The 17007-nt window shown below is 39.9% G+C and overlaps 1 protein-coding gene across 1 annotated transcript in view; it reads right to left on the reverse strand.

Annotated features, from left to right (window-relative positions):
* Smp_212260 (putative retinoblastoma-binding protein 4 (rbbp4)) overlaps window positions 1-9838 on the reverse strand; it is a gene marked incomplete at its 3' end in the record, with an annotated part of 15359 nt that extends 5521 nt beyond the window's left edge. The window contains exons 1-4 of the mRNA XM_018797868.1: window positions 9766-9838; window positions 4534-4678; window positions 2616-2761; window positions 511-794 (exon numbers count right to left, since the gene is read on the reverse strand). Of these exons, the coding sequence (XP_018652867.1) occupies window positions 511-794; window positions 2616-2761; window positions 4534-4678; window positions 9766-9784 (594 nt within the window). The 5' untranslated portion in view covers window positions 9785-9838. The remainder of the gene's footprint in view (window positions 1-510; window positions 795-2615; window positions 2762-4533; window positions 4679-9765) is intronic.
* Window positions 9839-17007: the final 7169 nt, after the last annotated feature.

Here is a 17007-nt window from a genome sequence, read left to right on the forward strand (position 1 = left end):
CCAACCAACTGATCGAGTTGCGCACCACAATTCAGATATCAGGTGGTATGAGTATTGGTGCTAGTTTTCTATCAACTTTAGTTATACTTATATTTGTTTTGATTCCGAGTCATGAGGTAGAATTTGTTGATGAACCAAATGATACTTACGGGCTAGAGAATCAGCAAATCACTCTTGTTTGTTCAGCTGTAGGGTCTCCAAATATCACGATTACATGGCATAAGCTAGACAATATTTCTGTTGCAAGCGGTTCCACCAGAGTGACTGAAGATGGCGTATATTCTTCATATGGGTTTACTCTTGTTAGTGAAAATGAGGGTGATTATTACTGCAATGCATCGGATTCCCTTCACTGGATTCAGTCCAAGAAAGCAAGTGTCCGAATTTCATTCCTTAGCGAAAAGTTTAAATTAGAGCCTCAAAACAAAAGTGTGGATTTCGGGGGTTTTCCCACTTAAAATAAAACTACATGAAACAGAAAATAAGCATAGATAATAAACGTACATAATCATCCGATGCAGATAACAAATAACCATTTAAATTTGGATTCCATGATAAACCATAACCTTCTTTTTGATGGCCTCTTAAACGTAATTCCGGTCGACATACACCAGATGGATCAGGTTTACTTGGATGTTTGGTATAATCAAACACCAGAACATCAGAACTAGGTGTTTTAGTAGCGATTACACATGGATTTTGTGGCATATAACGAGCTCGATTGACTTCACCCTCGTGATTGATTTTGATATTGATCTCAATTTTACCGGTTACCGCACCAAACCCACCGAACTCTAATTTTTTTTTGGGGAAAAATGGATTTATGAAAAGGTATTCATTTCTCATCTGGATATTGAAATGGAATCAATTAAGTGAATAGTGTAAGATGATAACTAACTACAAGTTTATATACTCTTACTTTGGTGCTATATAATTATGTGTTAAGATCTACTAAATACTAAAGTGGGTGAGTTTAGAATGAGTGGACATACCATTGAGTACTAAAATTAACTCGACAAGAACATCACATTCACTAGTAAAACCAATCAAAATCAACGTACGACCTGGGAACATGTGTACGTTTAACCAAGTTGTTATACTACAACATTAGCAGGGCGAAATGAAATTAACAAAACTAATACCGGAGTCGAAATGACAACAATAGTAGTAGTATCAGTGATATTTTTAAAAAAATAGGATGGGGGGAAGAATAAGTAAATTAGCGAAATGAAATACATAACATGATACTGAAACTCATGCAGAACCATGTCACCTAACGTCCCTAATAACTGGGTATGTTAGTCGTGCGGACCACAAACGTAATGTTTTGTCTTGACTGTCTAAAGCTTTCTTCTAACTTACTCCTACAATACCCAATATGGTGCGTTGATGTCATACAAAATACATGTTCCAACTATTTCAGCAGATGAAGTTTGGTAACTCCATCAACCAACTTACAAGATTTGTATGGTATCCTATGCTTACGCCGCAGCAATTCTTCCTCGATCATTTCACGATATGTGAGTGCTTTAAAGATACTTACGATTAAAATCTTGCAACCTATGCATGTTTTTTGCCTTCACAAACTATATTTCGCAACCTTAAAATAAAGTAGAACATCTAATCTACAATACAAGTGAAGCAGTTACGGATATGAGGGCTATTATCACTTCCCGGCTGCCCACACCGTGGAAGGGTATTTCTTGAGGGATCTGAAAAGGAAGTTGGATTAGTGTTGGTCTTAACGACCTGGGAGCGTGACCGCAGTGCCCAAGGGACAACTGCTTGAGGTCGGTCACGCACAGCCTTCTTGTGGAAGATTTTTGACGTGTTAGCTCCGTTCTTCAAAGGACCTTACCGTCGGAGACGGATATCCGTGGGATAAGGTGAGGTGTGCATTTTTAGGGTCGACCTTTTCTAACCCCAACCCTCCGTGTGGGAGAGCAGCATCTCTGTTATGCTGGTTGCCTGGAGGAAACACCTTACTGCTGTCACACCTCTGTATAGTCAGCAGTAAGACTTCGCCTTCGGACCTTAGTTTGCTGATTTTAGTCTTACCGCTCTTCAACCGACCTGTCTGGCATGGTAGGACTTTGAGGAACGATTGTTCCAGCCAGTATAGCTCGATTGGTTCATCACGATAGGCAAGCCCGACCACCACGTCAAGGTAGCAGCAACAACTGCATCTTCGTGCTAATGTGGTATGGCAACTCGAACTGATGCACGTACGTACGAAGTTCTACGTTGTGACTGACTGACTGACAAGTGAAGCAAGATGACAAAAGTTAAGAGAGCTTTCTGAATCCGTGCCAAGATTTTATTAGACACCAACTTACCAGAGTAAAACAGAACCCCCCCCCAAGATAAATGATTAACGCACTCAAGTACTTCACTTCTTGCAATTAATCTACCGAGGACGTATACTTGCATTCAAAGGTGAAGAATGTATTTCACACATGCTTGCACTATTCTTTAAGGTAATCAAAAGACTATTTTCCCGAAATATATTCACCAAATAAGACTGTTATCATCGTGTCGTATATCGATAAGTGAATCAATCACTTAATATGATTAGATATAAAATCATATACATTATGTAAATCAATCAAACTTACCACCACGTTCAACATCATAACTATTAGGATCAAATTGAGCATTATCATTTGGCATATGAACACTAGCAATGAGTAAATGATTTTGTTCATCAGATGTATGAGTTCCCAGAATAAGTCGATGAATAGAAAAATCTTTACCTTCTGGTCTATAAAAGTAAATGAATAAGAAGAACACATTTAATTAGATTTGAGTAATTATTTATTTGAACACATAAATATTGGTACAAACGGGCACCAGATATATATGCGCCACACAAATCTCATTTGATTTGTGTGAGGGCTGTGCTACTACCGGGATGCCCAAACTGAAGCAGGTGGTTTTCATAGGGGGCCACACCCTGAACCTTTGAACTGAAGATTTGATCCACACGGCAGTGGAGCAACGTAAAGAGATGCAGTCCCGTGGTAGCTGTTGACCAAAGATTGATTCATAAGCCATTTGTTTCCTCAGGATACTGGAGCTAGCCCATGTGCACCATTGGTTTGGAATCAGGGTTTTCCAACTCCCCTAGGTGGACTCGCCGTGTCCACCAACCCGGTAAAAGCGCCGGGCATTCGCTTTTCGTCCTGTCAACTTCGTAAACAACAGTAATGCCACGAGAAGGCAGTGAGTAGGACTTCCTGGTAGAGGCTATATACGCGTAGCCATGTGAGAGTATTTCGAGAGGAAGAGCGGACTCTCACCACTCACGGCCGTACCAAGGCATTTGGGTAATCCCTATGTATAAACATATTATACGTGTTCTTTTTAAATGAACGGAAAATGTTATATCAAGAATTCATACACAGATGACGCTCAGAAACACAATTTGATTTCCATCATAAATTAAAAATTTATTTCACAAGTGTGATAATGTTGATCTAATGATCTTAATGACAGAAAAAAACATTTTTAGGGACATTTTAGAAGTGTACATGGGACAAAAATCGAAGATACACGAATGGAACTCATAATTTTTATTCAATGTTTACTTGTTATATACTCTACAAAACTATTCACTAATAACCCGACTGTTGCTGATACCTTGACGTGACAGTCGTGCTTACCTATCGTGATCAACCAATCGGCCTATACTGGTTGGAACAATCATCCCAGAAGGTCCTAATATGCAAGGCAGATCGGTTGAAGAGTAGTAAGACTAAGAGCAGAAAACGTTTAGTCCGAGGGCGAAGTCGCACGGCTGACAGCACAAAGATGTGACAGAAGTGACGTGCTTTCCTCATACAACCAGCATGATGGCAATGTTGCCTTCCTACAAAAAAAGGCTGAGGTTGGAAAAGGTCGAACCTAAAAATATATACCTAGCCAAATCCCACGAATTTTCAACCTAGAATTCAATTATCACCCCGAAAGTGGAAATACCTTCCTCACGTGGTTCAAGCGTTGGGAAGATACATTTAGAATAGAATTCTGTCAACAAGATGACGCATGGAAGACTCGGTTGTTGATGCGTAAGTTAGGAAGCGATGAACATGCACGCTACACTGACCCTGTATTACCAAAGTTATCTAGAGAGCTCAGTTTCGAGGAGACGGTAACTCAATTGTCCGAGATATTCGGTGAATCATCTTCATTGTTTAGTATTCGATATCAGTGTCTAAATTTAATGAAACGCGAAGCAGATGAATATGGTGCACTAGTCTCAAGAGGTTTACCATCTTCATAAACTGTTGGATCTTATAAACACCTAAGTTTTCCTGAAGTTGGCTTCTATGAAGTCTTGTTAATCAGTATAGTTTTTTAAACCAACTGCAAGTCCCTATATTTTAGCTAACTACTTTTCGAACAGACACAAACATGCTCTGCAACAATAAAGATGTTCAGAGTTCTTAAGATAGTAATTATATATGATTGGGCTATCCCGTACTTTGGACAACCAAGAAATTGAACGTGATTAATAAACTATTGACGACCTACCTTGTAACTTCGGGTAACCATTGGGCTGTAAGACTCGGCCATTCTAGGGCGTGAGTCATAACCATATCATATAGGAAAGGAGTATTCTTTTTCCAAATTTTATATTCTTCATTAATAACGCGTTCTTCCACACCATCCTCATAACCTGCAAAGAATAAAAATGAAATGTATCGACGGTCAATAGTATATAAAGGGGCTAGCTTATACATAATGTGATGTCTGAAAATGTTTTTGTATACGAGTTCGACCAAACAAACCACAGTAAACCTGATATGGTTGATGCTGTTACGAGTTCACCTTAACTCGGTAACGGAACAAACGTCAAGACACAGTGACACGATATGCTATTCTGATCCATTGTCCCCGGTCCCGCTAACTAGAGTGAACAGTCTAAGTTGGAAGTAGGGAAGATATATTCCGTAAGCAGTCAGAAACACAAGCAATCACAGTAGGAAATCAAACGTATATATACAGCATAAAACTATCCTTGGGAAACGTTACGAAATAGCATACTAAAAGATACAACGGACCAATAGTGTTTAAGATCTTCCCTAGTGGGAAATAAGACATGAAGATGAAAAGAACGCTTTTGGCGCGAAAATAAAGAAATTCAAATTTTCAAAATAAAACCACAAAAATAAGCCATTTACCAAGTGAGTTCTGGGGATCTAACATCCCCAACAAAACCCTAGTCGATCAATGTCATATGCGATGTGGAACTCGGCAAATATGTGCATCAGTTAAAGTCGTCACATAAGCACAGCGAGATGAAATTACCAAGCCAAATCCCAGAGTACCAGAAGTAGCAAAAGTATCAATATCATACAGCACCAAATATAAAAAGGGAGAAAGTGTAACATCAGGGGGTGAGACTATAATCTATTGACAAGCTTTGAGAGACGCCACAATAACCTGAGAATGTCCATCTACTAACTAGGACTAAATGAGGGTTATAAACCAGTGTGAGAAATTAGAACTATGACTTACAGTTGGTGGTTAGGGTAAAGAATCAAATTTAGGGTTTTGATCACAAACTGACGTCGGCTAAATTGCCAAAACGCTATTTAGCCAAATCGATGAATGAATTCCGCACAAAAAGCACAAGGCAAGTTATCCCAAATCTGGTTGGTTCACCTATAAATTATAGTCTTGCCCATCTGGAGATTCATAATCTAAGGGAATACACAGTAAATGCATCTGCGCTATTGCGAGCCATTATGAGCCATATCGACTAGTCTCTAACCACTGGTTGCGATAACTGCGTACAACTCAATCTAAAGGTCCGTACATGTTTTAGTCCAACAGTGAGCGATTCCAAGGACTGCTGTCTCTTGATTTAGTCGCTTCTGACTTTCTTCAAGCTTAATACATCAAACAGTATCGCCGATTGAAGTGGGAGGTACGTAAAACACGTCCCAACTACCCGACCTGATGAATATTTACTACGTTACCAACTGATGTGCCACCTTTAATTAGTGCTCTACGCCTAACCCCAAAAACTGCTTATTCGATGGCCCCAACAATTACGACCAATGCTTTGGAGAGCCCTATGGTTGAGTACCGGTGATCTACGAATATCCTCGGTTCTTAATGGCGTAATAAAGTAGAACGGACTTATTTTATTTAAACACATAAACATTGGTACAGGGAGGTACCAATTAGATATGGGTCACATCAATCGTTCGATTTGTGTATGGGCTGTGATACTGCCCGAGTGCCCAAACCGAAGCAGGCGGTTTTTTAGGCCACACCCTGAACCTTTGACGCAAAGAACTAATCCATAAGACAGTGGAGCAACGTAAAGAGATGCAGTCTCATGGTAGCCGGTGACTAATAATAGGTTCATACGCCACTTGTTTCCTCGGGATCCTGGAGCCCATGTGCACCATTGGTTTGGAATCAGGGTTTTCCAACTCTCCTAGGTTGGCCGTTCATATTTACCAAAACGGTTAAAGAGTTAAACATTCACTGTTCGTCCTCTCAATTTTGAAAACAACACCCTCGCCGCGGGAATGCAGTGAGTAGGACTTCCCTGGTAGTGGTTGTATGCACGCGGCTATGTGAGAGATCTCGAAAGGGAGAGCGGACTCTCCCACCCTCGGCGTTACCAGGACATTTGGGGACAGAATAAACTAATGAACAGTAAGCTGGTCCTTCGGTTGGCAAACGGACATTTCCCCTACACCATAAGTGACCCAAGTAAACGGAATCCCCATTAGACCGTAAGATATTTAACGAAAGGAATCTTTGAAATTTTCTAGACTTTCGATAAAATGATTTCCAACTTAAAGACATAAAAACCTGGTATGAACATAAAACACAACTGACAAAGCTGAAAATTGCAGTCTTTAAGGAGTCCTGAATGCAAACTAACAGTCGTAAATGAAGTGTTATTACTATCCGCTAATTCTGAATGACCGACCTGAAGGAGCCTAAATCCGAAGAACGTTTACTTATTAATCGACACCTTGTTATAATTTGTGGCCGAGTGGATGACTTGTTGACGTATGATGTGATAAGACCTTCAATCAGAGAGCAGAGAATTATCAATTGGAACAGTGACACACGAAAACCGTACGAGCACTCTAGAGTACGTATCGGCCCTGCTTCCTACCTAGCCCAGCCAGTTAAGTCCAGAACAGCCTCTGCGGTATGAATCCTTATATTTCAAACATACTGAGTTTACATACCAACCAAACTGACCACATCGTACCAATAAAATAGAAAATAACATTTGTACAAGATTTAGTCAAATGTGGCTGTGAATAGGGGGAACAGTAATTAATAGACTGGGTATAACTGAGGAATGGTAAGTAGTACAATAATAGTCTACGGGTCAAAATAAAGCTTATAATAAGAGGGATACGAATATGAATAGTTTAGTTACTTAACAATTATACAACAGGAAATATACATATCATATTGCTCCATAAATAGTTCTCAAAGTTACCATTCATTATTCTTATCGGGACATAACACCTCCCCTTTTTAAAAAATCCGGAGTTGATATCCGGATTTTTAATTTCCCGAATATATCCCCCCCACGAAATAGGGTTGGATCCTCATATTCACAAGTTACATTTAATGTGACTCTATGTATAACATATATCCTGAATTCCATGGAGAATCTGCTAGAACTGACTGGATGGTGAGGATCGACAACATTTGATCCACTACCGGGTATGTTTCTGAATTGGACAGTAATGAACCACTGGGCGTATCTTGAGCGACTGCTGTTTCGCTTGCGATCATTTCCCAGCTGTGTGCAATTAGAGATTAATGCATCGTCTTCTGACGCGGAGGCAAATTCTCCATGAATCCTCGACAAACCGTCATGCAAGCGAGGCAGTAGTCGCTCAAGATACACCCAGTAGTTCATTACTGTCCAATTCAGAAACATACCCGGTAGTGGATCAAATGTTGTCGATCCTCACCATCCAGTCAGTTCTAGCAGATTCTCCATGGAATTCAGGATATATGTTATACATAGAGTCACATTAAATGTAACTTGTGAATATGAGGATCCAACCCTATTTCGTGGGGGGGATATATTCGGGAAATTAAAAATCCGGATATCAACTCCGGATTTTTTAAAAAGGGGAGGTGTTATGTCCCGATAAGAATAATGAATGGTAACTTTGAGAACTATTTATGGAGCAATATGATATGTATATTTCCTGTTGTATAATTGTTAAGTAACTAAACTATTCATATTCGTATCCCTCTTATTATAAGCTTTATTTTGACCCGTAGACTATTATTGTACTACTTACCATTCCTCAGTTATACCCAGTCTATTAATTACTGTTCCCCCTATTCACAGCCACATTTGACTAAATCTTGTACAAATGTTATTTTCTATTTTATTGGTACGATGTGGTCAGTTTGGTTGGTATGTAAACTCAGTATGTTTGAAATATAAGGATTCATACCGCAGAGGCTGTTCTGGACTTAACTGGCTGGGCTAGGTAGGAAGCAGGGCCGATACGTACTCTAGAGTGCTCGTACGGTTTTCGTGTGTCACTGTTCCAATTGATAATTCTCTGCTCTCTGATTGAAGGTCTTATCACATCATACGTCAACAAGTCATCCACTCGGTCACAAGTTATAACACACCTAATCATATTATCGAAATGATTTCTACACAACCATGTTAATTACCAGGGAAAAATATCCCTATTTGCTGGTTAGTCATAACTTTTGACATCAGTTTATTAGGCGGCCCAAATTAGTAACTCATTCTCGTGAACAGTTATAAATCAGTCAGCACCATCTATGTTAACAATAACCATATGCACTTACCAATACCGGGATAAATTCAAAGCAAGCCTCCATAAAAATGACTTTAAGATGAAATGGGTCCCACTACTTTTAAAACTAAACTTTGCTCTAAAAATAAATGACTTATGTTAGTGAGCAGTTCAAGTTGAGAAGTGAGTCAACTGTTTATTCTAGAAGTCCCACCAATTTTTGTTGAATGAGATTTCAGCAGAAATCCATTGGATGCATTTGGTCAACCATCATCAAAGCAGTACTCAACTTGAGAATGCATCCACTCGATTTCCAACAACAAATCAGGAAAGTAATAAGGAAATTACCAGAACAAAAGTAGAGCACTCATCATGTCAGAACTAATGGCAGACTAGACACTGGATTTGCAGTCCCTAGTAGAAAAACTTATAAATAAAACCACTTCCAGATATGTTACTTGATGCTTCAAACCACATTGTCTTTTGCAGACTGAGACTTCCAAACCATTTAACAGAGCTCATTTCACCAATCACATACCCTGAAAATAATGTTAAACCGAGCTTTCATCATCTTATTTTAACTCTAATACTAGTATGGACAACATATGCAGATTGGCAGTGGCTAGTTGAATGTAACAAATGTAGCAACTGTCTGAGTTGAGAAGTGTGGAAAAAACAAACGACTAACTTCTCACTTTAAAAGACCGGATTACATAGCCTAGTAACTACCCACTAGTAAAATACAGGTCTGGTCGGTCTGTTTTGGTCGTTAATTACATAAATAAACGACACATGCATTACAGATATTATGAATTACTTAAGAGATAGTGGTCTTTAATCAAACATGTACTAGTTAATACGTCTGATACCTCGAGGTATGCCGACATGAAATCACCTTACAATTAGTGCATAAACCAACTAACGGTTGCAAGACAAAAACACTCAGTGGTTCCAAGATATTTCATGGTAATATAAAACATACCTGCATCAGTTTCAGGCATTTCTGAGAAATCTGATGATGTCCCAGGCAAGTCTACTACGACTTTGAATTCTAGATTGGCGCTAATGGGCGGTTATTTGTACTTCAACAACTCGATATCCAATATACTGTGACACGCTAGTGTAAGTCACCATTCACCATCCAAATCTGTTCTGGAAAATCCTGTCCAGGTGTTTCCAGTTGTTACTCATCTTATATCTGCTTCCAATTCTCGACGCAGTGTATTCTTCGATCTTCCTGTTCTCCGTTTACATTCAGAATTCCAAGTTAGCGACTGCTCAGTGATGAAGTTAAGTGATTTCCACAGTGTGTGTCATATCCACTTAAAGCGTCCTTTCCTGATCTCTTCTTCACCTCAACGTTTGTATGCTCTCTCGCACAGTAGGCTGTTGTTGATGGTATTCGATCAACGGATATTGAGTATCTTATGTAGACAATCGTTCATAAATACTTATACCTTCTTGATGATGGTTGTAGTAGTTCTCGAAGTTTCAGCTCCGTATACTAGAACTATCTTGACGTTCGTATTGAAGATTCTGATTTTGATGTTGTCTGACAGTTGTCTTAAGTTCCATATGTTCTTCAATTTTAGCACTGTTGTCCTTAATTTGTCAATCCTCGCCTTTACATCTGCATCAGATCATCCTTGTTCATCGATGATGCTTCCAAGGTACGTGAATGTTCCCACCTCTTCTAGAGTTTCTCCATCAAGTGTGGTTGAGTTGATGTTCTGTGTGTTACATTTGAGGATCTTGCCTTTTCCCTTACGTATACTGAGGACTCCTGATGCAGAGACTGCTGCTGTAGGGTCACTGAATATCGAACAGATCATTGATCCCTGTCAAAGTCAAGGATAGTCAACAGGCATCAATCAATTACACGCCATGGACTGGCTCACGCGGCAGTGGTTGTTCTTTCACTTCTGTAATTTCGTGGTTGTACCTTAACTAATATATTCTTGTAATAACGTCTTTTGTGTTGTACAGTCTCCATAGCGTCCATGATCCTTTGATGCGTCGATGGTTCAATCCACGTAAGGGCCGGTCGCGAGGTGTGACTTCAGCATTAGTTGGTTCGTCACCATTCTCGTCTAACTATAGTAAGCCCCCAATCATTTTTTCATAGACCATCAACGTAGATGATCCTACACTGGTGAGCAAGACTTCGAATAACGCAACCTATCATTATGATCTTTTTTCTATTGCATTCTATTCTTTTTGTTTTTTCATCTTTAACTTCGGCTATCTTTATCAGTTTCTGTGAACAGTCGTTGCTTCATATCATTGTTGATTAGTATTTCAACTGAAATAGTTGGTTCAATCGATAGAACTAACCAATCAACTACGACTATAATCGACTATCATGGTTCTTTAACAAGCATTAGCAGCATGTAAATGCTCCTGTGTAATATGTCTGTTAAAATATCAACCACTCGTAAGTATAGGCTCAAGGCAACACGAACGCTTATCTGTTTGCAACTTATCCACTTGTATAACCAATACAGGATAAACTGTCGATTATAAATTCATCTTTCTACTGAATCACTATCAACTAACTACTATCAGAAATTATCTACTAGAATATTTTACTTTTTGACCACTGCCTGCCTAATTTCCAATTGCTGAGTTCCATGGCGAATCAGAGGATACAAATGCTAGAAATTTACGGTGAGTTTGAACTAAAAATTTCCTGCAATGTTAGATCTTGTTTAGACTGTTTCGCCAGGCAATGCTACGTGTTTGGCTCAAATTAAATTTGGACGTATACCAATTCAGTCTCCAACGCTTCGTTAATCTACGAATTTAATCAACAAATTTCAATTACTTGGGAGCAAGAGTAACCCAGGCGAGTTTCATAACTGTGTTAAATAATTTCGTATAATGTTTATGATGTCTAATAATAATTTCGAGGCTACTTTCACTTAGAGTAGTCATACATTCTGTCACTGCCGTCAAGTTTTAGTCGAAACTATGTACATTTATGACTCGTAAGTCAAAATGCTGTAGAAAAACGTATTACGTGTACACGAGCAATCTTAATCCATGTCCTTACCAGACATTCATCGTACTTAGTATTGTCACTTAACGCTAGATAATAAGCTCTTTTACGAAACGATCACGTTATCTAAACCTAAACTTTAGTTACATTGGTGGTTACCATTTAAATTAATGTTTACTATGCGCTTTGTATTTGCTGTTATCTCACACGGTAAATCATGGCTCGATTTCCTTATTGCACGAAAGTCACTTTAATTCTGTCTTCGGCTCATTCATATGCAATACGGGTTTGGAAAATATCTAAACGACCTCTGAAATTCTCCACGAACATCACGATAGTCTTCGTACATGTTTGCTATTACACATCCCATTGCTATATTAACGATGCCTAAACGAACGTTCAGTACAATTGTCAGTATACGAAAGAATGTTACTTCGATGTGACATTACAACACATCCGAACTATTGTAGTTATTCAACTTCGACGTCGTATTTTTTTCATCTTATGAAGTATTGTTTCCGCGTTGCTGTTATCTAATAGATGATTTCGGTACATCAATCGGCTGTTCAACTACTCGATGATCTAAAGCCTGTCCAGTTCAATTGGTGGTTTGACGACACTCATGCACACGAATCATCGGTTTACGCAGTCGAGCGAATCTCCTGCAAACTGACAACGATATTGTCGTCTCGACCCCAACACTGACAGCATTTTTCACTGATATCATTGACATGAGTCCAGAGTGACACTCTTGGTTTCTTATGTTCTTTTCGACATTTTTCAGTTCACTCATCAAACACATGTGCAGCACTCACCATTTATCATCTTTTAGAGATTTCATCGTGCCACCTTCGCTCTCGCTCCCTTTTCTTCGACCCATATTGATTTTCACAGCAGTTATCAGTTTTTCCAAACTGACTGCAAGTTGATCAGAAGCTTCGCACAAGGAAACTACGACTACGGTTATACTTCTGTACTTACAGTTAGTCTGTTAAATATAGATATAACTAGAAATCGACGCTTACGAACAGTTTTCAACGACACTTACTGACTTTCTACTGTGTACCGAGGGTAGTACAAACATTGGCATCGATTAATAATACACTTATCGTACTATCACTGTGAAATCACTACTCTTGCGGCAAACTTAACGTTTCTCGTCTGAGGAACTCAACCACTTGTCATAGCTATATTTTTCAACGCGACTTGATAAAACTCTAAAATGTCATGTTTCTTTTTCTATTATTTCTATGGTTGATCGCTTAACATTCAACCAACGTCCTTGTTACGTGTTATTACTCGCTTTCCGATCAGTTTCTGCAGCCTCCTTTCCATTTCTCTTACAGCTCGGCAATACACGGAGGATTCATATTAATCGTCTGGCAACCTCCGGCGCGCGACTACTCCCAACATGTTTGGTATCGACTCAAACGGCCGTTGAATCTGGTGGGGGAGTATTGTAGGGTCACTGAATATCGAACAGATCATTGATCCCTGTCAAAGTCAAGGATAGTCAACAGGCATCAATCAATTACACGCCATGGACTGGCCCACGCGGCAGTGGTTGTTCTTTCACTTCTGTAATTTCGTGGTTGTACCTTAACTAATATATTCTTGTAATAACGTCTTTTGTGTTGTACAGTCTCCATAGCGTCCATGATCCTTTGATGCGTCGATGGTTCAATCCACGTAAGGGCCGGTCGCGAGGTGTGACTTCAGCATTAGTTGGTTCGTCACCATTCTCGTCTAACTATAGTAAGCCCCCAATCATTTTTTCATAGACCATCAACGCAGATGGTCTACACTGCTATACTAGTTGTCTTCATCTTCATTTGTTGATGTGTATGGGGTAGAAGGGCTAGGTCGTCTGTGAAGTCCAGAACGTCTAGTTGCATCCAGTCTGTCCACGGTATTCCGTGCTTCCCCTCAAATGTGAAGATCTTCATAATCCAGTCAACCAACAGAAAGTAAAAGGGAGAGAGTAAGCAGCGTTGTCTGACACCGGTCCTCATTTGGAATGTATCAGTTAGTTGTCCTTCATGCACAACTTAGCAGTGTAGTCCGCCGTATGGATTCCGGATTATGCTGACAATCTTCTCACTTATTCATCCCATAGTGACGAACAAGGTTCCATAAGGTTCTCCTATCCATACTGTCAAACGCCTTCTCATAGTCAAGGAAGTTGATGTATGGTGTCAAGTTCCACTCAACTGATTGATCAATGATGATCTGTACTGTCGCAATTTGGTCTGTGCGTGACCGATCCTTACGAATCCAGTTTGTCGATTTCACAGTAAGGCATCTACTGCATCTTTTATCGGGTTCAGCAACGCTCAGTTGCAAACCTTTCCTGGTACTGATAGTAGTATGATTCCCCTGTTGTCTTCACATTTACTGAGATCTCCTTCCTTTGGTATCTTGATGAGGTGTCCTTCTTTTCAGTCCATGGGCACTTGTTCTTCCTCACAAACCTTCCTGAATAGAACGTAGAACATGTTTGCAGTTACTTTTATGTCTGACTTCGACTACATTAGTCTGGTCGAATTCAGCAGTTATTTATAGGTGTATGGCCAGTGGAACATCACTGTGCCCCAGCCCAATCACATATGAGACTGAATTAATTCTACGTTGAAAGATTGGCTCATTCGACAGTCGATGCACACTTTCTCCAAACTATTCCTTCGAACGCATTTCCTCAGTAACATCACGTTTGTTGTATAAGGTCATGACGGTAACCAGATCACTCGAATGACATGAGAGGATAATTCACCTTAGGCATATTACATTGTAGCGGCCGATAAATCTATAAAATAAATAGTTCTGTAAGTTTTCGACATTATTGATTACCTCGTTAGTTTTAATGGACACATATAGCTGAAGGTGCTCGGTCACACATCCGTATCAGATCACGAGTGGATACGTAGTGCTCCCCATCCCTGTCAACCGTTAGAAAGCTTAGATACATCGATAGTCTTTTAAATATATCTTCCAATTCATCCATTTCTGACTTCTTATTTGACTGAGTTGGCACACTTTAATTATAAATATGTTGCGAGTAAAGACTTTGTCAAACTTCGAACACCTGTGGCATCTTTAGCGGTGGGACCGACGTGATGTGGTACACTAAACAGTAAACTTTGAGTCTGTTTCTTGTTGGGACAATACATATCATTTTTTAATTTTTATTTCTACTTACAGCGATGCTATTTTTTGTATTTTTTGGATATTCTTTTCTCGCTCATTTGTGTATCTTTTCTTTATCATGACGGAACAAACAACTCAACGTTTAAGACTAAAACTCTTTCACCTCCCACCTTTCAACTCATATTATACTAGACCGATAGTATAAAACCTCCTGAAAGGCTGATGTTGGACAAAAACGAATGCGACCGCATGATACGTTTAGGAATCATTCGGCCATCAAAAGTCCATGGGCTTCCCCTTGCATATGGTCCTTATAAAGGACAGAAACGATTGGCACTCGATTGGTGACTATCGACGATTGAATGCAGAAACGATTCCTGATCGTTACCCGTTGCCTCATATTCACAACTTGATAGCCACCTTGAAAGGTACCACTGTCTTTTCGAAGATCGACTTGGTTAAAGCCTGTAACTAAATTCCTGTGGCTACTGACGACATTCCCGAAACCGCTATCACAACGCCTTTCGGTCTTTACGAATTATTGCACATGCCTTTCGGTTTAAGAAATGCTGCCCAGACCTTTCAAAGGTTCATGGATGACGTTTTTTGGGGTCTAAACTTCGTACATGCGTATGTTGATGACTCCTCATAGCAAGTCCGGACAGAGAATCTCATCTTCGGAATCTGGACCTTGTTTTCTAACGACTCCAAAAGCATGAAATTACCGTAAACATTCAGAAATGTCAAATAGGCACCAACTCATTAGATTTCCTCGGACACACTATTGATGCTTAAGGCATCCGACCTCTGAGAAGCAATGTGGCGGCCATTTGGATTTTCCCACGACCGACCACAATTAAGCAATCACGTACTTTCAACGGCCTTGTAAATTTTTACGGACGGTTCATTCCGAATTGCGCATCTCTCATGAGACTGTTAACAGACTAATATCGTGGAAATGCTGAACCCACCAAGTTGGACGATAATCCGAAAAGACATTCTCCCATTGTTACGGAATATATGGCAAAAACAACTACGCCTGCACACCAGGACATCAACGCACTCTTTAGTATGGCAGTAGACTCATCCGACTCAGCAATCGGAGGAGTCTTACAAAAATGAGTACACAACAGCGGGAAACCCTTGCTATTCTTCTCGAGTCAGTTACTAGACAAGTACTCTAACCGAGAATCACGACAGCCAGACTTTCCTCGTAGTTCATTCCAGATATACAACACATTTCTGGGTCAAAAAATGTAGCCACAGACGCATTGTCTCGTATAACTTCCTCGATCAGTTTCCATGAGTTCAACCTCGTTAAACTCACCCAGCTTCAAAAGGAAGACACTGATCTTCGACACAAGTTATCTTCGACAATTATGAAACCACTGATCAAGCAGATGGGAACAGGTAAGGAAACGTCACTATGTAACGCATCTACAGGTGGGGGTCCTCCAATCCTGCTGATACATTATCGACACAGCTTTTCCAATACGTTGCACAAGCTTTCTCATCAAGGTGTTCAAGCGACCACCAAGCTCTTGACAAAACGATCTTGTTGACCTGGAATGAACAAAGACGTGAGATAGTGGGCACTCTTGCGTGTGAGGTGTTAGAAATCTAAGGTGACTGGACAACAAACGTCCCTTAGACTCTTCCGTAACTCTCGAATCCAATTTCGGATATATTCATCTTGATTTGGCACGACCCTTACCAGATTCAGATGGATACTCTTACCTCTTAACGCGTGTGAACCGTTTCACATGATAGTCAGAAGCAGTAACTATCATGGAAGCTACTGCTGAAACAATGTCTCGCGTCTGCATGAAACGATGGGCGAAAAGCTTCGACTGCCTTTTGACTAATGTTATAGAAGATGGATGCCAGTCCGAATCAAGGCTTTTCCGTTGTGCTACTGAACTACTGAGAATGAGATGATTCTGGATGATCACCTATCATGCACAAGCTATTAGTTTAGTGGAATGACATCTCTGACAGTTGAAGACTTCAAACTCGGCTACCAACGTATCCCAATGAAGTGAAGCTCTTTAACTCGTGTTGCTCGATATTCGCAATGCAGTG

The sequence above is a fragment of the Schistosoma mansoni genome, chromosome 6 (assembly GCF_000237925.1).
Source record: "Schistosoma mansoni strain Puerto Rico chromosome 6, complete genome".
NCBI classification, from domain to species: Eukaryota; Metazoa; Platyhelminthes; class Trematoda; order Strigeidida; family Schistosomatidae; genus Schistosoma; species Schistosoma mansoni.